Source organism: Mytilus californianus, unplaced genomic scaffold (assembly GCF_021869535.1).
Source record: "Mytilus californianus isolate M0D057914Y unplaced genomic scaffold, xbMytCali1.0.p SCAF_1, whole genome shotgun sequence".
NCBI classification, from domain to species: domain Eukaryota; kingdom Metazoa; phylum Mollusca; class Bivalvia; order Mytilida; family Mytilidae; genus Mytilus; species Mytilus californianus.
In genome coordinates, this window is record NW_026262581.1 from 15,781,350 (window position 1) to 15,808,654 (window position 27,305).

The 27,305-nt window shown below is 33.2% G+C and overlaps 1 protein-coding gene and 1 long non-coding RNA gene across 2 annotated transcripts; both read left to right on the plus strand.

Moving 5' to 3' along the window:
- Positions 1 to 442: 442 nt before the first annotated feature.
- On the plus strand, positions 443 to 11,759 carry LOC127711510 (uncharacterized). Its single transcript, XR_007986784.1, has 3 exons — positions 443 to 841; positions 4,772 to 4,873; positions 11,080 to 11,759. It is a non-coding gene; the product is annotated as an uncharacterized LOC127711510 (long non-coding RNA).
- A 4,521-nt stretch (positions 11,760 to 16,280) lies between these two features.
- LOC127710845 (ficolin-2-like) lies at positions 16,281 to 26,452 on the plus strand. Its single transcript, XM_052216834.1, has 5 exons — positions 16,281 to 16,895; positions 18,088 to 18,215; positions 19,118 to 19,214; positions 22,248 to 22,412; positions 26,141 to 26,452. Exons 1-5 carry the CDS (start codon positions 16,727 to 16,729, stop codon positions 26,383 to 26,385), a joined length of 804 nt encoding a protein of 267 aa, XP_052072794.1. The 5' UTR covers positions 16,281 to 16,726; the 3' UTR covers positions 26,386 to 26,452.
- Positions 26,453 to 27,305: the final 853 nt, after the last annotated feature.

The window sequence follows — 27,305 nt, forward strand, 5'->3', positions numbered from 1 at the left end:
TGCTTACAAATGGTTAAATATATCACCTAAAGTTTAAAATTACACGTTATAAATAGTGCATAGCGCTTGTCTGAGCATACCGTCATTAGAATCGCTTTTCTGAATATACCGTCATTAGAAACGCTTTTCTGAAAATATACCGTCATTAGAAATGCTTTAATTTCTGAATATACCCACTAGAAACGCTCTTCTGAATATACCGGCATTAGAAAAGTTTCTCTGAATATACCGTCATAAGAAACGCTTTTCTGAATATACCTCTATCAAGAAGGCTTTTCTGAATATACCTTCATCAGGAACTTACAAACTCAAAAAGTTTACCTCGGAGTTGATTATCGACTCAGTGCTAGAAAGTAGAAATAACCTGCTATAAATTTTGATACATTCGAAGCGCTTTTTTGTACCCATCTTAATTGATAAATATGTAGGCAGATAACTTCAGAAAGGTATGTTTTAAATTATATCAGTGACTACTGAACTAAACAAGGTAGTCCTATCTCATCATGGCAAATTTTCTTTTGGCACGAATAATTTAAACCCAAGATCCTTTTTCTTGTGAATCATCTCATAAAACATTCTTGGCCTTTTTATGTCATTCACATCGGTTTTATTCTTTGTTTATATATAGTTTATATTTGTGTACTTTTCCAGATATATCCACCACCAAAGACTATTTTAAAATTATGTTCAACGAAATGAAACTATTAGTTTTCTTTTCTAGAAATCAAATGGACAATATATGAAGTTGCAAGACTTCACAAGCCAAGTTGTGGAGTGCAACAAGAGAAGTTAGATTACATTTGTCGACGAAGCATTTTAATAAATGCGCGGAGACCAAGAGGTAGATTTTAAAACTTTACATGATTAAAATTGAATTATTGAATCAATATATTTTATTTATTCATACATTTTTCTTTTGAAGTTTTCTTACAAATATCGTGTTATGTTTCGTGGTTGTTATAATGTCTACAGTTTTACAAGGAGATTGTCAGGCAAAATATTAATTACATTTCGTGTTCTGTAATTTGTTTTTAAACCCTGCATCTGTGTTCTTTAATGGATAGATGTAGTATGATCGATATCCAACAAACGAATTTCTTTAAAAACGATGTAAAGAACCATTTTGAATTTAAAGTGAAGTATGTCCCGTGTTCAAGGTATTGCTGTTCCTTTACTTTTAGTTTCGTCAATGGCGGGTTTGGATTTTGCGTCATGAATCAATACGTCATATCCGTTTTCAATTTTAACCTAAACTTTCGGATCCTTGAACAATTATTTTTTTGTCCGTTATTAAATGTTTCACCTGACTTATTTATCTAATGATAGTACATACCTAGCATATATAGTCAAAAGGAAATGTTTTCGAAATATGTGCATATGTCAAATACAAAATATGCTCTTTGCACGTATAGAGAACTGCAGAGCTGTCATCCATGAAAGGCAAGTTCCATACACTTAACATTCTTTATAGTACTAAAATAGACGACTTAATAAAACAACTATTGTTTAATACTTTTGAATTATGAAGCTGTATAAAAAAGGTTCCTTTTTGAGTAATTAAATTGCGACATGAATTATTGCTTCACTGTATACAAGAATTTGCAATTAAGGGTGTACATATTTAATTTTCCTTGTTTTAGTCAGATGTATGAGAGTTTCTTGAAAAACACCCAAGCTTCGTAAACTAGGAATCCAGATATATTTAACCTCTAGTTTGCAATCAAATTCAAATACAAAGACCCCTTCATATTATGCTATAAAAGAAGGACGAAAGATACCAGAGGGACAGTCAAACTCATAGATCGAAAACAAACTGACAACGCCATGGCCAAAAATAAAAAGACAAACAGACAAATAATAGTACAGATGACACAACATAGAAAACTAAAGACTAAGCAACACGAACCCCACCAAAAACTGGGGGTGATCTCAGGTGCTCCAGAAGGGTAAGCAGATCCTGCTACACATGAGGCACCCGTCGTGTTGCTTATGTTATTACAAATCCGGTAAATAGTCTTATTCGGTAGGTCACATTCGTGAAAAGGGTAGGGTATTGTAGTTACGACATAAGGAACATATCCGATATCATCTGTGAAACGGTTATTCCATAACGGTCAACCAACTCGTGATGGCGTCCGTAAAATTTACGAAGGGATGATTTCAACTCTACCATTTGGAACTCTTGGTTTAATAGCTTCCTTGTGAGCAGCAATCCTCTATCAAGGAAATCATGATAGGAAATACAAGCCCGGGAATATCGTATCAATTGGGAGATTCATACTCCGTATGCAGGCGCTGCTGGAATGTTGCTACATAGAAATGGAAAGTCCACAATTGGGAAGCTGAAATCATCTCTTTTGTCGTAAAGTTTTGTTTTCAACCGACCCTCATTGTCAATTTCTAGATGTAATTCAAGATATGAGGCAGACTTAACTGTAGTATCTGTAGTATCCGTTATCTCTAGTTCGATGGGATAGATTCGTTCAACATAGTCACCAAATTTTGTATTATTTAGTGAGAGAACATCATCTATATAGCGGAACGTAAAGTTAAAGGATATTGCTAACTTCTTATCTTTCTTCCTAAGAAGTTCCTGTATGAAGTCAGCCTCATAATAATAAAGAAACAAGTCGGCAAGAAGAGGGGCACAACTATAACTTATTGAAAATTTTATATGTAGGAAAGATCAGCGTATTATTTCTAGATGCCGTATCGATCGTACTAGAATAACACACGAGTATCTTCTAAAAGATGAAATTCTACCACAATGTATACCTTGCGATTGCAAGTATACTATTACACATGTTTTAGTTGAATGTATTGACTTTGGTAATATTTGTATGAAGCATTTTGATGTCAATAATATGTATGATTTATTTGATAGTATTCCATTAGTACATAATTTGTTTTTTTTTCAATTTTAAATGAAATTAGAATACATTATAAAATATAAATTAGTTTGCTGTTTCAGTATAAAATTATTTGTTTTATTTGTCTTAGTGTTGAATTTTATTTGTAAATAAGTATTCTTGATTTAAACTTGATTTTCAGTATACTAAAGGACCTTTTGTCTGATTTTAAAAAGTACCTTGTAAAAATATTTGAATTAGCTCTCGCCGCGATATAGCCTTTTCGTGTTGCAGCAGCGTGAGGTAAACACCAATCAATAAATCAATAAGAGACGCAGAGATAAGCCACATTAGTTATAAATAAATTGTATTAAATGTAAGTATTGGACGTATATATGTCACAGTGAATTTGTATAATCGGGGATTATGTAGAATTCCTGATTTTTCATGGATTTTGCATAATCACTAAAATCATTAGTGATCATAAATAATCCCTGAAAATGACCACTGATTTTACATAATCACTGAAAATTTAAAAAATTATTCTACAAATTCCCTGAAATAATTTCAGTGATTATCAATAATAAAAATGAAAGATCCTTAGTTTGATAAAAAATCAATTAAATATAGACAAATAAATCATCTGTATTTCCTACCCATTTATGGTTTAAGTGATCAGTCTTCATTCTTTGTCCATTTTTCGAATATAAAGTGAACAGTTTTTGCATTGATATTCTATTTAATTGTATTGAACCACATTAACTCATAAACTGAAAAGCATTTGAAATTGAAATTGATAATACCAACTTTTTAAATGACCGATAATTGTACATGTATGCCATGTCGACTAGTATTTTTTGCCAAAAACAGAGTCAAATGTATGTCCATGTTCTGAATATAAATGAACAGGTCATGTGATTTTCTGGAAAATAAAGACGATGAAAGTTATTGAAGATCTAGTTTTTGTTTTCATGAATGTTCAGACGAACAAGGAATTAAAAATTCAAACTACGTACAGAAAAACAAACAGAATGCATGTTTGACAAATTGAACACAATTTTTGGGTAGGCCAACATTGGCTGTAATGTTTTTATACCGATTCCGCATGTAGATCGGGGGAAAATATAAAGGCGGTCGTTTGTGAAAGGTGGGTTGAAAAGATAATGCCTAACTACGAAACATGAAAGTTTGCTCAAATCCTATACATATGATACAAGGAATCAATTTGAGGTGTCTGATTCACTTTTTTTAGCACCTTCAGATGTTTCTAATGAACACTTTATTTCTCTTCAACTTGCACTATAAAATCAGATTCAATATACGAAGGACCAGTTTTTTAAAAAGTGTTTCTCATTGCAAAATAAAACCCACAAAAAGCAGAGCAAATGTTCGTCATCAGGTGTCATCCAAGTTTTCAATACAGTTTGTAAAATAAATGATTTGCATCAGAATATTGTGCTTTAAGATTTTAATATTTATGTTTCTTAAGATGTTTAAGATATATTATTTCACTTTTACTCACTGTCTCTTCGTTCCAGTTATTATGTATGATTCCTGACATTTTATCTAGTGATTCTGCATAATTCCTGAAAATTTTAGTAATTATTTATAATCACTAAAGTTACCAGTGATTTATTCTACATAATCCCTTATTATACAAATTTACTGTAACATATATCAACAGTACAACAGCATTGAATATATGTGAGATAGAACAGATATCTCACAAGTTAAGTATACGTTATCTCCTTTTTGAGGACGTCTTTATTCGCTTATTTTGGCAAGATAGCATATTATTTAATCTTTTGAACAAATGACGATGATTTTGAACGTGAATTAAGAAACAGAATTAAATTTTCTTTTTTAGACACTATGTTTTCTTTGAGTAGACAAAATTGAGACAATGTGATACTTCATTTTAGGGACATATACATTTTCTAATGAAGTAATTAAGGAATCATTGTCGAAGGGATTTACTGGCGACAGCATAATGAAGGCAGCAATAAGGTTCTTCGTAGATTTTGGTAAGTATTGATTTTTATTTGTTCATGTAGCATGCAAATAAGTATCTCTAAAACAAATTGGAGATCAAATCATCAGATTTAAAAAGATAAACAACAGTTTTTTTGTCATACATATATACTAGAACACACCCGCGACATCGCGGGTCCGTGACAGAATTAAAGTACCTACGCTTATTTTAAGCACGGATTTTAAGTATTCGTATTGTCATCTGATAAAGGCATGCTGATTATAAGGTGCACAGTTTTCTCTGCACCTTCAAAATCTTTTAGTTTGAACCCGTCCTGGTTTTCTTACTAATTTTTATATTTTGCATTTTTTATATCTTGCCGAGGATGAGTGAATCAGGTGAGTGTGTGTTCATATGTTTTATTGCATTGCACTTATTGTTCGGGGAGGTTAACTTTCTGATAGTAAGACCCGCCACGTCCAGGCTGGCAAATTGGGTAGACAAATGCCGACATTAAATCTGTACCAATACAGCGCGTTTTATGTCCCCTTAACACAATAACCCATGGTGGTGTTCCTATTAAAGGAGGAAAATACACAACATACACACATACTACAACGGGAAACTACATATGACATATACTATTGATATCGGTATCGGATTCGACCCGGAACTTGTAAATTAATGGTATTATTAATTGTGTGGAAAACAAAAGGGCCTGGAATGTTGTAATTTTCAATCTACATTATTGTTCTATATTAGTTACAGTATATATAAAGTTGAATTCTATGATTCGTCGTTTTTACGTCATGACGGCTAACAAATTGGACTTCGTTATTTTAGTATTATAGATTTCCGGACGGACGAACCTATAGTCTTGATAAGGTTTGGTAGCTTTGGCTACAATACTATCTAAATGGGAGGTCAGATGGACCCTGTCCAATCAATAATAAAGTTTTTCCTGTAAAAATCATCAATTATATTATTGACAAAAGCAATGGTTCAAGAGTCAATTAAATATTACACATTCCATTGGGTCGCGATGGATAAACTCTGGTTTATTTTATCATTCTAGGACCATTTATTGTTTTCGCTGATGATCTTAAAGGTGCTGATTTTGGAACGAGCTACATTTATTTAGAGTTCAATTTCGTCATTAGCACTTGACCCGGTTCGTCCCGGAAAAACAGCATCAATCTTGTTGACACTCGGAGGTGTGTTAAAGAGAATACTGCTAGGTTTTTATCCTCAATGACACAACTCAATTAATTTCAGTAAAAATTGAAAGGAAAAATGATGAATCGGAGTCTTTTCAACAAGATGACAGTTTTTCTCAAATGTACTAACGAAAAACCATTCCGGAAAATGCACCATTAGGGACCTATAAACGTCTTCAGGTTCTTTCTGACACTGAAAAAAATATATTTAAAATGCAATCTTGAAAATTGTTTATTATATTTATAAACAAAAATCAGTTGGCAAATTTATTAAACCTGAAAACTATTACATATTTCACTGTTTCGTCATCCTCATAATATTTTATATAGTTGTAAGTAAATGATTTGAATCAGATGCTAGTATTTGTCTTACCCCAACGTTGACGAAGTTGTCATGAACCATTTTGAGATCACTGCTAGTAATTATTTTGCTTAGATCAAGTACGTGTTGTATCATAACTTCAGTACCTATGTAAAAACGTATTAACATTATACTGAACTCTAACGTAAATTCAAAACGGGGGAAGTCCGTAAAACCTGAAAAAAATCATATGCTCGACTGTATCAACCAACGGAAAGAAAGGAAAACAATTGTCATATTCCTAACTTCGTACAAGGATTGGCGGTTTAAGAATAAAAAAAAAGATGTTTCAGAAAATACACTGAGATGGTATTATCAAAATGCTAGACTTTTTGATCGACAATATATTTGATGAGTTTGGAGGATTGATATTTCAACAGACAGTCGGTATTCCAATGGGTACTTATTGTGCATCCCTACTGGCCGATTTTTTTTGTATTCGTATCAAGCAGAATTCATTCAGAATCTTCTAAAAGACAAAAATAAAAAGCACCTTGCAAAAATTCTTTAATTTTACTTTCAGATATATTGATGATGTCCTATCACTGAATAACCCATATTTTAGTCAGTACTTTACATCTGATATATCCCTGTGAACTTGAAATTAAGGATACTAGTGATACTAACTGCTTCATACCTTGATCTTTTCCTCAATATTGACACAGATGGACGACTTCACACTAAAATCTATGACAAACGGGATAATTCAACTTCTCAATTATCAATTTCCCGTTTCTCAGCAGTAACATACCCTATGCCCCCTCATATGGTATTTACATATCTCAGTTGATACGTTATGCTCGTGCATGTTCACACTATACGGACTTCATATACAGGAGGGGGCCTCGGTGGCCGAGTGGTCTAAGTAGTTACTACTGTAATCACTAGCCAGTCAGGTTGTGAGTTCGAACCCCGCTCGTGCGGGTGCACTCGACTCCAATCTTAATTGACTAGGATTGTCAGTTTTCCTATCGAAGGTCGGTGGTTTTCTCCGGGCACTCCGGCTTCCTCCACCAATAAAAACTGGCCGCCACGAAATAGCCCAAAAGCGGTGCTTAAAAGTGGCGTTAAAACACCAAAAAATCAAATCAAATCATATACAGGAGTGTGCTCCTTACACAGAAACTGTTCCAACAGAGATATAAGGATGAAAGATTAAAAATGACACTCCGTAAATTTTATGGACACCGTCACGAATTGGTTGATTTATACGATGTGTCTGTGTCTAAACTAACTAACGACATTTTTACCACGTCTTAGATTGTGGTTTACCAATCTATGTCGTCTATTCCCGAATATGACTGTTTTGCCGAATGTGAATTCGCATTGCGATACGACGTGTCTCGGTATTTATACATCCAACATTCATGTATTTAGTTATGATGTTTCTTTCGTAAGTCTGGTTAGATATTGTGTTATGTCTTATCGTTTGTGGTTTGAATTCTGTATTTTCGGTACATTTCACATATGTCTATTTGTCAGTATAGTCGAGTTACTCGTAGTTCGTCTACAGTGTTTGTGTTTTGTGTTGTTTGTTTTCACGTGTCTTTACTGTTTGGTCTTACATGAACTTGCCTTATATTACAGTTATTTTATTTTTATTTTCTATATGTATGTAAAAGTTAAAACAATTAATCAACTATTTCATTTATATAATTTTTAGTTTAAAGCAACTAAATGCACAGGATTTTTATGTTTATACACAGTTTTGATTTCGAATAAAACCGTTAGAAAATACCAATAATAACACCATTAAAAACACAACTCCGTTTTAATATTCTTGTCATGGTAAGAAAATACATAAAATAACACCATTACAAACTCAATCTTATATTCTTATACATGTCTACAATAAAACAAATCTATTCTATTTTTAGAAATTTACCTGTGATAATATAAACGTCACAAAAAATACGTCACTATTTGTAGCGTTGATACATGCGTGTGACGCACAGATTATAATTCGTTTGTGGTGTCCTGGTGTGTTGTCGTGGATTCATTGGAGGTGTCCGTTATTATTTTGTGGTTTACATGTTGTAATGTACTATTATATTATTTATGTATGTGTTTCTTTGTCCTGAGTGTTCTTGCGTTTATTTGCACTGCATTCCTGTCATGTAATGTTGCCATTTTAGCGGTATTTTTAACATTGACATATAAGTGGGAGGTTTGGCTAGCCATAAAACCAGGTCCAACCCACCATTTTTTCTTAAAATGTCCTGTACCAAGTTAGGAATATGGCAGTTGGTTTTTTTTACTTGACAATATATATATATCCTTATAATATGACAAAATCATTGCATACCGCATCGAACATTTCTGTAATTAAAGGACACATTCACACACCAAGTCTTATTCGTGTAATTTTTGGCTGGTTTGTCCACAACCTTTTCTAGTAAAATTCATCCTGTGACAAAAAGTAACTTGACTTTTTTCCATTCGCCTCGGTTGACAACGTTTTCTCTGGGTAACAATCTGCTCTATCATCCTTTTAGCTAATTGTTATTTAAAAGTTTTCATCACCCGAACACGTATCAAAAAGGTGTCAGGGAAAACTTTCATAAAAGAAAGGCGGGAAATCCAGTAATTTGGTCATCCATTCACCTAGTACACTTAAACATTATTTTCTTAGCTCAATCACACAATTTTTACTTATTTATATTTTTCGATGTCTGACTCAAAGTTTGAAACCAATCAATTTCCGTTTTTGTAATTATGCTGACATACAATTGTTTTCAGTATTACCAATTCCTTCCAATCATAGGTTTCAAACAGACATAAAAAATGATTAATACTAAATTAGATTAGTGGGTTAATTATAACCTGTCAAAATAACGCATTTTTTTTAAATTTTGACTTTGCATTGTTTAATTAAAGCTGTTGAGAAATAAATAGACCTAATTTGATAAATTTTATAATTAATATTCGTAAAGAGGTATTAGCTGAGATCAAAACAAAAAAAATGAATCATGTTTCTGTTTGTTTCAAACATTAATTTTATTAAAGCGGAATGTTGAAATAATATTTCGCGATTGTCAGTTTGTTTCGTTTAATTATGTCAAAATAAGCTCAAAGCATTGCTGATGTATTATGTGCATAAGGGTCAATAATGGCAACAGTACTATACTGTTCAAAAGTCATAAATCGATTGAGAGAAAACAAATCCGGGTTACAAACTAAAACCGAGGGATACACATCAACTATAAGAGGAAAACAAAGGAACAGCAGAAGCACTGAAGTGCAACAAAAAAAACCGCCAACATACATAGAAACGAACTATTTGATAACAACTGCCATATTCCTGACTTGGTACAGGACAATTTAAGAAAAAATGGTGGGTTGAACCTGGTATTATGGCTAGCCAAACCTCCCGTTCATATTTGAATCCGTATTTATGCAACCATTGATTTTACCTTTGATGGAAATTGGTTGTGTATATAGAAATAAGAAGATGTGGTATGAGTGCCAATGAGACATCTCTCCATCCAAGTCGCAATGTGTAAAAAGTAAACAATTATTGGTCAAAGTACGGCCTTCAACACGGAGCCTTGGCTCACATCGAACAGCAAGCTATAAAGGGTCCCAAAATGTGTATGTCTAGTTGTTGAAACGAATGTCAGTTACCCTTCCGTAACACCTGCGATCAAACCCCGGTTTTTCGTGGGGATCGTGTTCCTCAGTCTGTAGATTTCTGTGTTGTCATTTTTATACTTTATTTTTTGTCTTTTTTGTCTTTTTCGTTTTTGCCATGGCGTTGTCAGTTTACTTTCAACTTATGAGTTTGAATATTCCTTTGGTATCTTTCACCTCTCTTTGAAAAATGAAACTATGGAATATTAAAACAGGAAGACCGATTTGATTGATTGATTCAACCCGCAAAAAATCATTCTATTATAGTAACGACATTAACCAATTTTACTGCCCCAGATCGGCATTTTGACAAAAAATGTCTCTTTAGTGATGCTCGAGGTCAAAATATTTAAAAATCGAACTTATTAAAAAGAATGAAGAATGTCATATAGATTATGAGTACATTTATAATTTTAATATTTTTATCAATGAAATTAAATCAAGTCAAACTGGACATATTTACAAGTCTATATAAAAAGATGTGGTATGATTGCCAATGAGACAACTCTCCACAGTAGACCAAATGACAAAGAAATTAACAACTATAGGTCACCGTACGGCCTTTAACTATAAGCAAAACCCATACATGTTTATTTTTATATTGATAACAGGGTCTTAAAAGCCCCTCAAGTTTTCGTGAGACATGTCGATGGTTAGTAAAATGGCGTCCAGTTTGAAAAACATACGAAATTTGATACTTTATAACGATTCTAGCATTTTCGTATTGTTTTCTATTACTTTTGTCGTTCTGAAGTACGTTAAATGATATTTAAGTATATACAGTTATATTTATTTGAGAGTTTCAATAAAGTCAATGAGAAAACATTTGGCAGCTCTTGTCCCTTCAAAACCACCAAAACAAGAGCTAAGTAGTGTAATGGGTGTATGAATCATCAGGCAGGGTATTTAACTATAAACTAAGCATATCATTAAAAACATTTTATTTTTTTTCGTCTTCCAATACAAGTTTTGTCATCTTGCCATGTTGGGAATACAAGTACCAGAGTACAACTTAAACATCTATAGTATTTAATATTTCTTTTGACTCAGGTGCTTACCCAGAGACTGGCGACATGATAGAATATATGATATGTTGATAGTGCGGGGACTTAGAAGTCAAAAATGAAAATTTAGACAACTACAATGTTGCTGTATTACTATAAACGTATAATTTTGCAGAGAACATAGTCTTTTTTATATACTACAGGAAGGTTTGGAATAATCGAAAATGAATACATGTTTTGATATAAAAAAAAATACCATACTTTTTAAAATCAATTTGCTTTCATGAACTTAAAGTATTTCCAACTGTTTTTCTTCTTTAATTTTTTCCAAAATGTTTAAAAACATGTCTTTTTGTTTGTAAATGGCAATTACTCTCTAATCAAACGGGTATTATTTGTTATTCTCACTCATGTACGTATCATGTTATTTTGAATGCCATAATTTAGTGCTTACTTGTTAATATTACAATTTGTTACAAGACTTCAAGACTTAATACATTCTAACTGATCATAATTTTGTGAATACAATTATTGGTATGTTTTACCTATCTTCTTATTGTAATACCAATGTTAATATGTAAGAGGTTCACCAAAGTCCTAAATTAAAGTTTGATGTGATGCATTTTGTGTTTTCTAAAATCACAAAACATAGTCAAAGCTAGATGAAAAATTAGATGATTGTGTTTAGATTGTTAGTAAGAAAATAAATGAAAATGTAAAATACAATTGTCTCAATTTGTCTTCATGTACACACGTTCTGGTAATATTCTATGTATGTTGTTTACAATTAAACATACTTGTACTACTTTCCGAAATATTAAGATTATTGTAGTGACAAAATATCTGTTGACATGAATTATCATTCCTATGGTCATAATTGTAAACTTTGAATTTTTCAAAATACTAAGGATTTTTACCCCAGGAATAGTAAAGCTGTATTTGGCAAAACCTTTCTGAATTGTTGGTACTCAATGCTCTTTGAGCGTCACTGGTGAATCTTTTGTAAACGAAACGCGCGTCTGTCGTACAACATTTTAATGTTATGTTGTGTCATTTGTACTATTATTTGTTTGTTTGTCTTTTAATTTTTGGCCATGGCGTTGTCAGTTTGTTTTCGGTCTATGAGTTTGACTGTCCCTCTGGTATCTTTCGTCCCTCTCTTTTAAGCTATGATGAGTTTATTTATAAATGATTCCCTTTCCTGTAGTTTCAGTAAAATGGATGTTATTGTGCGTTATGACTTCATTGAGGGGACGTTGTTGCACAAGCTGGCACAATCTTCGACACCAGCACAAAATCACATTAATCCACGCAGTGCCAGATTAAATTTTTCGATAGGCTGAGTTACGGTCTCCCAATAATTTTTGTTCATCTTTATACCAAAGTTCATTGATAAATCCGTATTTTGATTTTAACGGGTTACTTTGCTGCATATTTTTCTTGTTAATTTGTCTGTACATTATGGCAACAGAACATTATAATTATCGATGTTCAAATCTCATAAATCAATAGAGAAGACAAATAGAGGTTATGCAAAACCCAGGGAACTCCAAACGGAGCGATTCCAGGTGCGTCAACAGGGTAAGTGTCTCCTGTTATGCATGCTATACCACACATGCGAATCCAAACTCAGTCCAAATGTCACAATCGGGAAAAAGACAATATCCGTAAAATTACATATAAGTCGACTATTCTTGTATCGGAAGATCTTATACTGCGAAAAGATTTAACTAGTGAGTTAATACAGATATACCGTATCGGTCAACCAGTTCATGATGAGGACCGTACATAAATGTAGTGTCGAACTAATCAATCTTCCTCATAACTATGTCGGAGCTATTTTGGTGTAGGGAGTATACCCCTAGGCCGGCCGATGAAGTCTGTATAGCATAACATGGAAGAATGTGGCGTATCAATTTAGGTATGTAAATGTCATCCTATGAAGCAAAGGGTATGTTAATGTTGCGAAATGTAAAGTTGACAATTGAACGTTGAAATTATTAAGTTTTTTTTATATATTCTAGTTTGAAGTCGTCCATATGTGTCAATATCGAGGAAAATATCAAGATATATAATCAGTGCCTGGTTGATATAAAAGCATATGCCAATTTCTGTTATTTCACCTTCAGATATAATTATGCCCTGTCACTCAGTAATCCACTTTTCAACAAGTACTCCCAGCTTATATATATCTTATATATATGTATTAGCTATCTTGACATTAAGATTACTAACGGAAATAGAAGGCTTGCTTGAAGGTTTTGTACATTTCGCCTCTGGAGTTTTGTTTCATATTTGCATCTTTTTCTTGAAATTGACACATGCAGGTGAACGATTTCGAATCATTCCGTTTTCATATTGTCAACTTTCCCTTTCCTAGTTTAGAAACATACCTCTGCCTTAGCGTTTGGCGTTCTTACATTTCAATTGATACGTTACGCTGTCATGTTCACATTATACGAAATTCATCAAAGAATGTGGTTCTAACGCAAAAGCTTTTCAAGCAGGTTTAGAATAATAAATGACCGAAATCGAAACTACATGAGTTACAATCACGAATTGGTTGACCGATATGATGTGTTTCAATTAACAAAAGACATGTTTTTGCGGTTTTATAGCTTTAGATACTTGAATATCTGTCCGATCTGTTATTTTTGCGATTGTGGCCTATTCAATATTGCTACATTTTAACTGAGTCTATATTCGCAAGGGGATTGATGCATGCATAGCATTTGTTTTCCCCTCGTGTCGATTCCAGTTTAAGCGTTTCCATAAGGGTTTTCTTTATCGTGGTGAGTAAATTCAAAATAGATTAAAGAGATTCGTATATCGCTAAACTATTGTTGCCTTTTATATGTTGTTTAAATCATGTGTTAAGAGGATAATGTGTTCCATATTCAAAGATTAAAGATTACAATAGCATGTCCTATTGCAAAGGTTTGGTCATTATTTATATGTCCCTTTGACCCATATAGCACTGCACGTGTTTCGGTATTAATACATTCTTGGCTTTCAAATATTTGGCTTTCATCGTTCTTGAATATCCTAAGATAAATCCAGCAAAGCGCTTCGGACCCTTTAGTATTATAATAGTGTCATTTTCTTTTTTATAGCACTAAGTCATTACCACTGCTGTTAATCTATTAGTTCCCGAGGGTATCATAAGCTCAGTAGTTCGTGTTTCGGTACTGACATTTATAATGTACCTTTCTTGAAATTTACGTTTATAAATTGTTAAATTATTTAGAAACTTAGATTCAAACTCCCCCAGGCAAACATAACTTGAGATATAATTGATTATTGTTTTTAGATACCTTTTAATCCGGAAAAGCGCTTTGGTTGAACGCATACAAATTTTTAATGTGTTTCATGTTTAAAGATTAAAGATTGCAACAGCATGTCCTATTACCTCGTTATAATGGAGTACGGAATAATGATAGAAAAAATGTAACTGATATAATTTTCGAAAATAAATACCGCATATTTGAACCTAGCAATTCAGAAAAAAACATTATATCTACGACTTGACTTTTATTTTAATTTGGCATCTTTTATAGTCATAACTACAGTCTGAAATAACAATGTCACCGTAATCTCAAACAGAAAGGACCTTTTGAAAACAAATATGACAACGCATTGCATTATTATGACCGAATACGTTACAGTTCTAAAACTAATAGTTTATGACACACTAAAGAGAAAAAAATATTACTTGACATTTAGTCCACAGATTTAACTACTTAACATGGCTGATTCACCTAGTCCTTTCAAAATGTTTTGAAAAAATTATATCCATTCTAAATAATTGGAAGTAATTGTTGAAATGTATTTCTAACATTTAGAATTGAATGCTAAAATATAGTACTTTGTTTTAAACTTTTACTTGTACTTCAACTACTTCTTAATTAGACTTGTGCAAAATACTGTCGACATGGAAATCAATATACCACTGTAAAATCAATGTTACATACGTGGCAGATTTGACATTATGTAATGGAAGTCATTGTTAACTAGAGGACATACATGTTATAATTTTTATCTATTAAATGAAAAATGTATGCTTATTTTGCTTTACAAATATGTTTTTGACACGTTACAAAGTGAACGACTTGCATGAATACAATGTAACCAAGGCTTATACACTTCAGTATCATATTGTTTTCTCATAGTCCTACATTTAATTGTCTCAGTGCCAATTTCAACAGGTTGAAGTGGTAATGTTTAGTTACAACACAGTTCTGTCAACGTATATTTGTTTCGCCTAACAGAGATTCCCCTTGTAACTTTTTTTTATAAACAATGCCATAATATCTGTTCCTGTTTCAACGAATATTCTATACCCTTTATTCTATTAGGAACAAAGTCTGTAATATTTGTTCCCAAGGAAATAATATCACAGAATATTTCATCCGTTTGGAACTTATTTTATGAAGGAACTTTTATTTCAGGTACAGAAAGGATTTTATTTATAACAAAATTTTACTGTGCTATGTAGTGAAGACATACTGGTGAGACAGTCAATAACTTAAAAAGTTATAATCAGTTATGCAGCACAATGACATCTCGAATAGAAAAATATACCTTTGTTGTGTAGTTGATACATTAATGAAGGGATCCGGTGAGACACTCGTTTTGCTATCATTTTTATACATTTTGCGTTTGCATAAAACATTTTCCCCTTTGGATTAAAAATCAACTCGATTTTTGTAATAATTGCATAAGTGTTATATAGAGATTAATACATGGCCTTTTCCATATCGGCCCGGGTATCATCCCGAGACCCCCATATCAGCCCGAGACGTAGTCGAGGTGCTGATATTGGTCGAGGGATGATACCCGGGACGATATGGAAAAGGCCATGTATTAATCTCTTTATCATATACTTCCGACAATTGTTTTATGTAAGGCAAATAAAAAATTGAAATAACTAAAACAGTCAAAATTTTTTAAAGAAGTTAAATCATGAATCCAACAAATACACTATAATTGTCCAACAATAGCATCACTACCTCCATATATATTATGGTACCATTTCCTATAGATGCATTTTGAAACATTAAAAATTTGGAAGCTGGAAGAATGGAGAGAGTATATACAGTTTTATGATCATTATTACTACATGTTGTACTATATGAGATGATTCATAATTGTCAATGGCATTTATTAGCAAGTACTAATTGTAAACTAGCATCATTTTGAAAATTTATATCATCGGATTTAGCCATGTTAACATCTTTTTTTCAGCTGGTTCTGTACAAACAGATTTACCACTGGATCCAATAAACCTTATCGCTATTTGTCCGCCGTTACTGGACATCCCAAAAGTTTCCGAAAAATGTTGACGTCATAATAAAAAATATCTGACGCCACAATGGAAAAGTAAACATGCGATACTGGAAATACCGGAAGTAACTTGCACGAGAGTCACTGTTATGGGTATTTTGCACGAGACGCCCCTGATATGGGTTATCAGCCCGGGTGGGAAATTATGGCTTGTGTACTTCCGTTCATTACACATATGCAAAAGCTATCATATTAATGCTAAGTATATGATAAACTGTTATAATGGGCGACAAATAATCATATTGTTATCTTGTCATAAAACAATAGAGACTAACCATTGCAAAGCCTTGCAATTTGTATTTGAAATAAAATTATGTACTTAGCGACAGATACATTACTTATTACGCATTATGTATTGTGCAATAAAAAACATTTCCCCACAAAGGAAATATGAGGAAGCTGTTAAAACGATACATTTGCGACGTACATACACAGAAGGTCTCTTTTGTTTTAGTGACATGATGTTCTTTTTAAGGTTGACTGTTTTTGTCATTATTTATGGCATTTTTGCTAATGCAGGTAAGCGTAATTATTTTAATTTTGGTTTGTTAATGATAAAAATTCGACATTATGTTAATCATTTGATTATTCATCTTATAATATGAAAATACTTACTTTTTTGTATCATATTTTTAAATGATTTTTTTTTCATTAATAACATTAATTGTATCAATTTTACCTCATTTTGACAATTCATGAGTCTTCAGTGATGCCCGAAAGTGAAATATTTGAAGATCCAAAGCCTAATACATTTAGGTGTATATTTGAAACCATTGTTTTTTTTTCATTTGGTCAGCTTAAAAAGAAGAAAAAAAACAACGCATTTCCACTATATCAACAATTTCTAGGACTTCCCAGGTGTATATATAATGCCCACATTTTTTATAAATTGTTTATCATTTTATAAATAGAGTTCTACTTTTGAAGTTCATGGGTAATACAAGTTCTCACTAACGCTTGAAATAAAGATATTGAAAAATATAATGCATAAACAATGTTTAAATGAGCAAAGAGTATAACATGCAATTTCTAGCAAATCACAAGTGTCTGTAGATGACCATACAAATATGTATAACTGCCCGCTTTTGAAATATTGTGTTGTAATATACAGTGATCGAGGAACACAATAATGATTTACCAATGACGTACAAAATCCTATAATTTGTTCAAACAAATACCTACCTGATCAATATGATCTGATGATGAAAATTAATGTTTCTGTAAAGACTCTTTTAAACAATATTGAATGCATATTTTACATTTACAGTTATAATAAGTGTTTGGGCTACAAAATGAAAATAAGAGTTTATATTTGGTGCGTCCGAAGCGCTTTCCTGGATTGACCATCATCAGGAACGATCAAATGCATTTATAACAAATGAATATACTTACTGTAGGATGTGCGAATGTCATAATTCACCCTTCTGGACTAAATTGTATTTAAACATACACTTTCTTTTTTTTAATAGAAAAACAAAGGATATAGAGTATCCGTCCACGACACAAAATCAGTACATGAACAACAAAACCACACACAAAAAAGCAAAGGAATAGCGCTTTTATTGCTGTTCTTCATCTAAAAGTCACAATGAGGCCTTTAACACAAAGCAAAAAAATCTTTATCACCTCACGGTAAGTTTTAGACGGACCCTAGCACCGGTTTGAGCGGAATTCTTTAACCAATTAATTTATCTATTTAACGCTATACTAGAGCTTCCAAGAGAATGTGCAGAGCTAGCAATAACAAGCTGTGGGGTTTATAAAATCTATCCATTTGCAAACTTACAACCTGGTGTTTCAGTCTACTGTAAAATAGATACCAGTGGTCATATTTGGACGGTTAGTTTGTCTTTAGATCATAATAGAAAGTTAAAAATATGGTGTATCAATTCATGACATAGAAATAACTACACACGGATAAAACTAAAAGCAAAGAAACGGCTCTTCTGTTCAAGTTCGAGACATTCCATAACACCGGTTAGATTTGAATTGCTTGCTAGACGTAGATCGCCAATATTTTGGCATTTAAGGATACAGCTTCGGTGTAAAATCAACAAGTTTTAGGCTATATCTGGCAAAGACATCTAACCAAAACTGACATATATTGACAGGCAATCGCACCGTATAATACCAAAAGCAATACGAAATTTAACAACCACGCAGCACATCAAGATATAAAACTATGTTAGAAAACTTGACAGGAAACTACGTATGATTAGTGATATATACTTTAACGAACGTTTATGTACTAAACATAGCTGTCACTAATTATTTACAAATATGCATCAAAACTTGACTAAACAGTATTTCTGTACAGCTTTTACTAAAGTCCAAAAAATTACTGAAAGAGGAAAACATCATGTTAACACATTTATATGTATATATGATAGTTCACACTGCTTATACATGTTATAGAATACACGTTTGAAAACTGTCCATATGCACTAGTTATTCTCTTGAATAAGTAAGTGAAATGTTCCTCCATATCAAAAACAGTTGATTTGGTTTTTTGTCAAACTTTTTAGTTTCTATTGAAGATTTAACTGTGTCTGTTATTCGTTTTATGTGATGATATTTTTCCTTAAGCGCCAACTGGTAATAAAAAAACATAATGAATTTCAGAAATTTCGAAGGACAATTCTTCTGCAAAACTAAGAAATCGGATGCAAAATTGTTTTATTATAACAAATGGATCAGCATTACATTCTCTTATACTTCTTGTATACATTTATATAATTAAGGTGATACAGCAGAGATTTGATGGTTCTGTGAATTTCTTCAGAAAATGGCAGAATTACAAAACTGGATTTGGACAACCATTCGGAGAATACTGGTTAGGTAAATGCATGATAGTGTAACTAACAAATAAGAAAATAATTAAGTTTTTTAAAAGGTGCATTATTTAGCAGATTGAAACAATTTATATTATTTCCGTCATTATTTAAAAGCTGTGTCAATTACAAAAATACTGCAGAGATATCTTGATTTTATGATAACTGTAAAGTGTGATGATAATTTATGTCAATTGATGGAAGTAGAAAAACCATAAATTTGTCAATTTTTCAACTATCAATTGCTCGTGTGACCAAGTCGTCGGAGGGGGTATTGTTTACACAAAGGCGCATTGTCGAAAAAAGTTATGTAAACATGGTCTGATTTAATTCTCAAAGTTATGTCCCGGAACGAAGTTATTCCCAAAGTATTACTATTTATATTCATTTTGACATAAACCCAACAACCCCAAAAAACAATAAGGCTCCTTTTTGTTTCAAGGTGAAAGTTAAAAGGCTAGAGGTGGCGTGAATCAGGTGTGGATATATTCAAACATTCCAAAGATCTTTTAGAGTACATACATCTAAGTCTCTTTCATCTTGCAAAAGAATTAAAACATTTGACTTTTCTTCACTTTATAAAATTATTCCCCATTCAAGTGAGAGATTTAGCTAGCTATAAAACCAGGTATAATCCACCATTGTCTACATAAGGAAATAATGAAATGCCTGTGCTAAGCCAGGAATATCACTGTTGTTTTCCATTCTTTTGATGTGTTTGAGCTTTTGATTTTGCCATTTGATAAGGGACTTTTCGATTTGAATTTTCCTTGGAGTTCGGTATTTTTGTTATTTTACTTTTTTCCAAACTTAAAGACAAATTGTAACAGGAGGTCCTGCATTGTTTCATTAAAAAGAATGGCTTACGTAGATACAAGTTTCTTTTCTTAAGGAGGGATAAATCGTACTTTGTAAAAAAATCACTCTGATTCAAACAAAAAATACTCTGAAACTGACATTATCAAGATGGTTGATTTCTTCATTGACCACACATGTGTTACGTTTGGAGGACGTGTTTTTCAACAAACAATCGGCATTCCCATGGGAACCAACTGTGCTCCTCTTCTTGTCGACTTGTTCCTTTATTCATTGGAAGCTGACTTCATACAGGAGCTTCTTATGAAGAAAGGAAAGAAGTTAGCAGTATCCTTTAACTTTACTTTCCGCTATATAGATGATGTTCTTTAACTAGATAACTCAAAACTTGGTGACTACTTTGAACACATCTACCCATCGAACTTGAGATAAAGGATACAACAGATACAGTTAAATCTGCCTCATATCTTGACTTACATCTAGAAATTGACTATGAGGGCCGGTTGAAAGCAAAACTTTACAACAAAAGGGATGATTTCGGCTTCCAAATTGTGAACTTTCCATTTCTGTGTAGCAACATTCCAGCAGCGCCTGCATACGAAGTATTTGTCTCTACCAGTGGATACAATATTCCAGGGCTTGTGTTTCCTATAATGATTTCCTTGATAGAGGGTTAAACCAAGAGTTCCAAGTGGTCAAGTTGAAGTCATCCCTTCGTAAATTTTACGGACGCCATCACGAGTTGGTTGACCGTTATGGTATGATAGCGGATATGTTCGTTATATGTCGTAACTACAATCCCGTCCCTCTTTCCCCGAATGTTACCAACCAAATTTGACTAATTACCGGGTTTGTACTAACATGATCGACGGGTGCCACATGTGGAGCAGTATCTGCTTACCCTTCCGGAGCACCTGAAATCACCCCAGTTTTTGATGGGGTTCGTGTTGCTCAGTCTTCAGTTTTCTATGTTGTGTTTTGTGAACTGTTGTTTGCCTGATGGTCTTTTTCTTTTTTAGCCATGACGTTGTCAGTTTATTTTGGACTTATGAGTTTGAATGTCCCTTTGGTATCTTTTGCCTCTATTTTAGACACACAAATAAAAAATTTATAACCAGGAAACAAAAATATAAGTTTCAGTTTATTAAATACTACTATGATATTAGCCTTAGACACGGTGACGTGGAAATCAACAGTGGTCTTTACACATCCATGAAATTGAGTCCGTTAAATTTACAATTAAGAACCTTTTGGATTAGCAGGCCGTGATAGTAAAAGCAAGCCCTGGGAAATTGTATCAAACGATAAATTCAATGGTAGATGCTGCTGGAATATTTCTACACAAAACTTGAAAGTCTCATTAATGGGGGAGTTAAATTTATCTTTCGTCATATAGTTGTTTTTTCTAAACGATAAAACTGTCAATTTCTAGATGTAATTCAATATATACAACAACTTTTTAAAACAGCTTTTGTGATTATGTCACCAAACTTTGCAATACGCAAAGAGTAGACATCATCTTTATCGTGGAATGATAAGTAAAAGAATACTGCTAGCTTCTTGTCATTCGTCTTCGCAAGCTATGTAAGATATGAATAGAACGAGATGCAGGGTATACGTCGACGAAACAGCAGCCTTACAACAAAAAGAATAAAAACATATCTAGAGGTCAAAATGTAGTCTCCAACGTACAGGTGGAGTCATTTCTTTGTAAACTGTACTAATGCCAGCATGATTTGATCGGTACGTAGGGAATATCCGTGTCATCGATGACCACTAATATGAACCGTTTGTAGTATGGTTTGCGTGACATCACTGAATGAAACTTTTCACTGGATATTAACTTATAAGGAGAAACATGGGGGAGTTTTTAATACAATTTGTATAACTATATCTTTAGTTTTCTATGTAGTGTTTTCTTACCTAGTTTGTATTATTTTTTTTTATTTTGCGACGCTGAAGCTTAACTTTAACCACTTGCTATGGTTGTAGGCCTTTCTTTGACTTGTTGTTTGGATAGCCCATCGATATTGTATTATTTTTTATTATCCAGGCCATTTAATTTATTTAAAGTTTGGTCCTTTAGGAATAATATTTTCTCTAAAATTAGTACTATCAGATACGAGGGCCCCTTTTTAACCCAGCTTATGCAAGTGTGGTGTATATTAAACGGCAAAGAAATAAACTGAATTTGATTGTATGATACTCCTCTTTTATGTACTAGGTAATGACGTAATACACGAATTAACAACTGGAGCCAATCATGCCCTAAGAATAGAATTGGCTGATTTTAATGGTACGTCAAAATATGCTGAGTATAAGAACTTCAGTGTGTCCAGTGAACCAAACAAGTATCGTCTGCTTCTCAAAGGATTTTCCGGAAATGCAGGTATTTTGAAATAAATTATTTTATCCATGAGGCACCGATAAAATATAATAATAACTAATATTCAGCAGTATTTAGCCACAGATTTTTTTTTCAATTCATATTTTACATGAGCATGTTTTTTTTATTTCTGTACTTAACTACATAAGAAAATTATAATGTAGCTATCGCGAATAATAGCAAACCAACCACTAATAATATGACTGAACCCAAGTAATACAAGTTTGGTATATTGGCCCTGGTAAGAAGAGTTCACTAAATATATAAATAAATCTTGCGCTGCGAAGCGATATGTTAAAATTGATACTTAGAATTGAAATCACGATTAGATATCTTTTAAGATCTCGTTCACACTAGCATTTTTTAAATCGATCTAAATTTGAATCGATCTAAATAAAACCAGTTAGCGATCACATTATCTTTAATCATAATGATCTCTATCGGTCTAATCTAAACTACTGCGTTCACACCACAAGTAAAAATACAATCGATCGATCTGACCTAATTACCCGTAAAACTGTAAACATTGTGTATAAACAGAAATAATTAATCAAATTTATGTGTTGATACACTGAAAACACACACTTGAAAAAAAATGAATTAAGTTATTTTTTTTCTTGAATAATAAGTTCAAATTTTCATACTGGTGTTCTTGCAGTTTCATTAATTTTGAAATAAAAAACTGTAGCAAGGAAGTTACAACATGGAGAAATGCTGCGGTTCCTAAAAAAAAAATCAACAGAAGAAAAGACGACACAGATTTCGCAAGTTTATGCTACGACGAAGACAACTTTTTTCCGTTTGTGTATACTTGCATGTACACAAGAGTCTGTTAACAGAGAAATATGGGTTAAACAACGAACCACCGATATATACAGGGATGTTATTACTCGTGTAGTTTTGCGGCTATACATGCTTCGATTCAATCGTACTAGTTTAAATCCATTACAATCCAGTCACGTCTCAGTCATTACAACTGAACGGACGTGCTGGGTCAGCTCTCCTTTACCCGCTATCTTCGATGAGGGTTTACTGTTAGATGGAACAACGACTTACTACTTTCGATGACAGAAACCAATCCAACGCTGTACAGACTACGTTAGGCTATAATCCGCGTAGGGCTAATTCCCGCGTCAACATACACTCCAAAACCCATTATGGATGGGGGAGTGGTATGCCGAGTGACGTCCGAGGGCTGTATCCTAGATGTTAGATGATGGACCACCATTTCACTGTCTCACGACTTTGGTCCTGATAATGCTTCCTGTCATCGTTAATACTACGTCCGAGACTCATCTACCAGTACTCCATCATCGAGGTTAGCGGGCTGCCAAGCTGACCAATCTGGCCCTGAAAGCAGCCGTTGTGAAGACATAACATCAAAATAGTCAACAAAAGAAAAACCAAAACAACTCACAAAACCAAGATGGCGGCCTACCAAAATGGCGTCCTCCACCTGTTCCTGACCGATGGCACAAAATTATTTAAACGCTCACCAAACGCCTTCGGGCACCGAGCCGACCGTGCGAGGGATGTATATCCAGTCAAGGTCGTTAAAAACTTCCATTTGTTGTACTAGTTTAAATCGATCTTTGCACATTTAAAGTCAGATCGGTTCACTTTAGATCGATTCAAACTAAACTACCTCTTTTGGTGTTTTAGTTTAGACCGATTAAAGATCAATTCAAAGAGTTCACATTGGCCCTTAACTCGATATAAAGTGAACCGATCTAGTTTAAATCGATCTAAATGTCCTAATGTGAACGGGGTCATACTGAACACCTGTACATGTACAGCTGAATTGTCCTCTCATATTCCACATACGTATGTACTATTGGTAACCTCTGAATCTCATTTCACCTGGTTAACCAAATTACAGAGCAGCACGCGCCTTGCCTTAGTCTCGCATCAACTAGTACGTCAGAGGCGAGGCAATATCTAATCACAACTCTAACATGTCCAACCAGTATCGTGATCAAAAACAACTGTCAAAATATAATAAACTAGAAGTGTACAATTAGGGACCAGTCAAAATTTATTAAAGCATGGGACCGGTGCAAATTTCTATGATACCTTAGATGTGCATGTGACATTGACTTTTTTTTATTAGGGACCGTTCAATATTTATCTGAGGGAAGGGACAGGCGAATACTTTTTTTGCAGTATATATTTGGGAGGGGGAAATTGTTTTTTCTAAGAATAGTGGCGGGGCAGAAACTATTTTGGGGAGGAGGATCTATTGACTCAACCTCAATTTTATTCATCATGTCCATATGCGACTGGGACAATAACTATTTCAGCTATTTTTTGTGACAATATTTATTTCCTATCAAGTAAAGTTTAAATTCCATGTGTATTTAATTCAAATTATCAAATCTGATGTAAAGTATAAAGCAAAAGATGTAGTATTTAGGAATAGTTTGTATTGAGTATACATGTAAAGGTCTATTTATTCCAAACTGAAATTTTCGTCTTTTAAAGCACAAATTTAACAGTAATAAATCTACATGAAAACCCGATTTTGCCATTTCTAAGTAAAATATAAAAAGGAGATAGCTGTCAAGTTTTATGAAAATCCCAGATGATTTGAAACAGTTCAAGAAATTTTTAAAGTCAAATATATGAATTTCATTCCAACTGAAAAGTATAATATTTTCACATATTGATTAAGTTTATAACATTTAAGAACAAAACATCCTAATGAAAATAAAATTTGCTACTTGTAAGAACAGCACATATTGCAAATAGCTTTCAAGTGTTATGAATATCCCATTTGATTTGAAAAACATGGTCATTTTCAAAAGATGACTGTCTGATTTAAATTCTAACATTAAGATTATTTAATTAGGATGTATCTATATTCACTTCAAATTGATATAATAAATGTATGCAATAAGGTTTTTTTCACCTAGTTTTTATCTTTTTACAATTTGTTATTGCAATTTCATCTTTTAGTGTGAACGGGGACAAATTAAAAGAATAGATATGGTTACTTGAAAAAAATGATGTTGAATTACAGGTACACAAATAAAAAACATTCAGTAAATATGAGAATGGATCGGCCATATATCCTATAAATAAGCAGTCCCTATAAGTACATGTACTGGTGATACAATCTATATTCATTCATCAGATCACGTCTTAGTCATCACAGCTGAACGGACGTGCTTGGTCAGCTCCACTTTACCCGCAATCTACGATGTTGGACTTCTGATAGATGGTTCAACGACATACTACTTTTGATGACAGAAACTAATTCAACGCTGTACAGTCTGCATAATGTCTAGATGTAAATGTCCGCGCCAGCATACACTCCAAAACCCATTATGGATGGGGGAGTGTTATGCCGTCTGACGTCCGAGGGCCTGTATCCGTGGTGTTGGATAATGGACCGCCATTTCACTGTATAACAACAGTGGTCATGATAACGCTTGCTATAATCATCATTACTTCGTATTAGACTCATCGACCAGTACTTTATCATCGTGGTTGGCGGGCTGCCCAGCTGACCTGTTATTATTACTATTGGAAATTTCAAATCCTATTAACTATGCAGTTTCGTTCGAGAAATACATTTGACTGAATTAGCTATAAAATTTTTAAATGTTTCCTACCCATTGTAATGCAGAAATAAGATTTGAATTTTGAAAATTGTTTTAAGCTATTTTAATTTCTTTGCATACTTTCCAATACGCCGACTCAAATCTGAAAAGGCCATACTATAATTTCAGGTGATGCCTTAACAGGACTGAATGGACATAGTTTCTCAACTTATGACCAGGACAATGATGTTTGGCCCAGCAATTGTGCTGAGAAATTTAAAGGTGCTTGGTGGTACAGTAAATGTCATTCTTCTAACTTAAATGGATTATACTGGGGAGGACCTCACACAGAATATGCATCTGGTATCAATTGGGGATCCTGGGGTTACCATTATTCGCTTCAAGCTACAGCGATGATGATTCGTGCGACATGAACATGAACTCACATTTTATTTATAAAATACAAGCATGTATCAGACTGTAATAAAGGTTTGAAGACGAGGTTTTCTTCTGTTTCTTCCATAAACAAATTGCTATAGACTGCAGTTTTTAGCCTTTCAAAAAGACATTTCAAGGTCAGCATACGGCTTTTATTTATTATAGATAATTATCCATGCCATATAACAAGCTGATTGGTGTTTTAGTCTTGAACGACATGATTTTTTTATTAGTTGTGCATTTTTTAATAAGTGTTTGATTCTCAAATATTATGGCATCGGATATCATTGAAGAGACATTTATTGTCAAAATGCGCATCTGGTGCAGAAACATTGGTAGGGTAATGCTATTGTTATTGGATTCGGGCTGACTTTCGTTGGTTGTGGGTTCTCTTAGATCGGTACCTTGTGTAGTTGCCGTTTGAATTTTATTGTATAATTTTTTTTTGATTTTTGTTTTTGTTTTGTGCCGATCTATTCTGTCGGACCTTTCCGGCTGAATTGTTTTGAGTTTGTTCTTGTGTTGTTACACTACTGACCCAGCTTACTCTGCAAATTCTATTTGTGCCTGTAGTATTTGGTTGTTGTTTGTAATCTTTGTTTTTCTCGTATTGCTTTTATCATAAATCAGGCATTTGGTTTTCTCATTTGAATTGTTTTACATTTGATAGTCGGATCCTTTTAAAGCATATTATACAGATCGGTTTTGCTCATTGTTAAAAGTCCGCACGGTGACCTGTATAGCTTTTTACCTCCACATCATCCACATAATCATCTTTGTGTATGCTGAATAGTTGGCTCATTGACAATTCTACCACTACTCCTTAGTTTTGTTTATAAATCGCCAGTAGAAAAGTCTAAAAAAACGTTTTTGCTTAATTCTACATAGATAACTAAAGATCTGCCTTAAACAACGA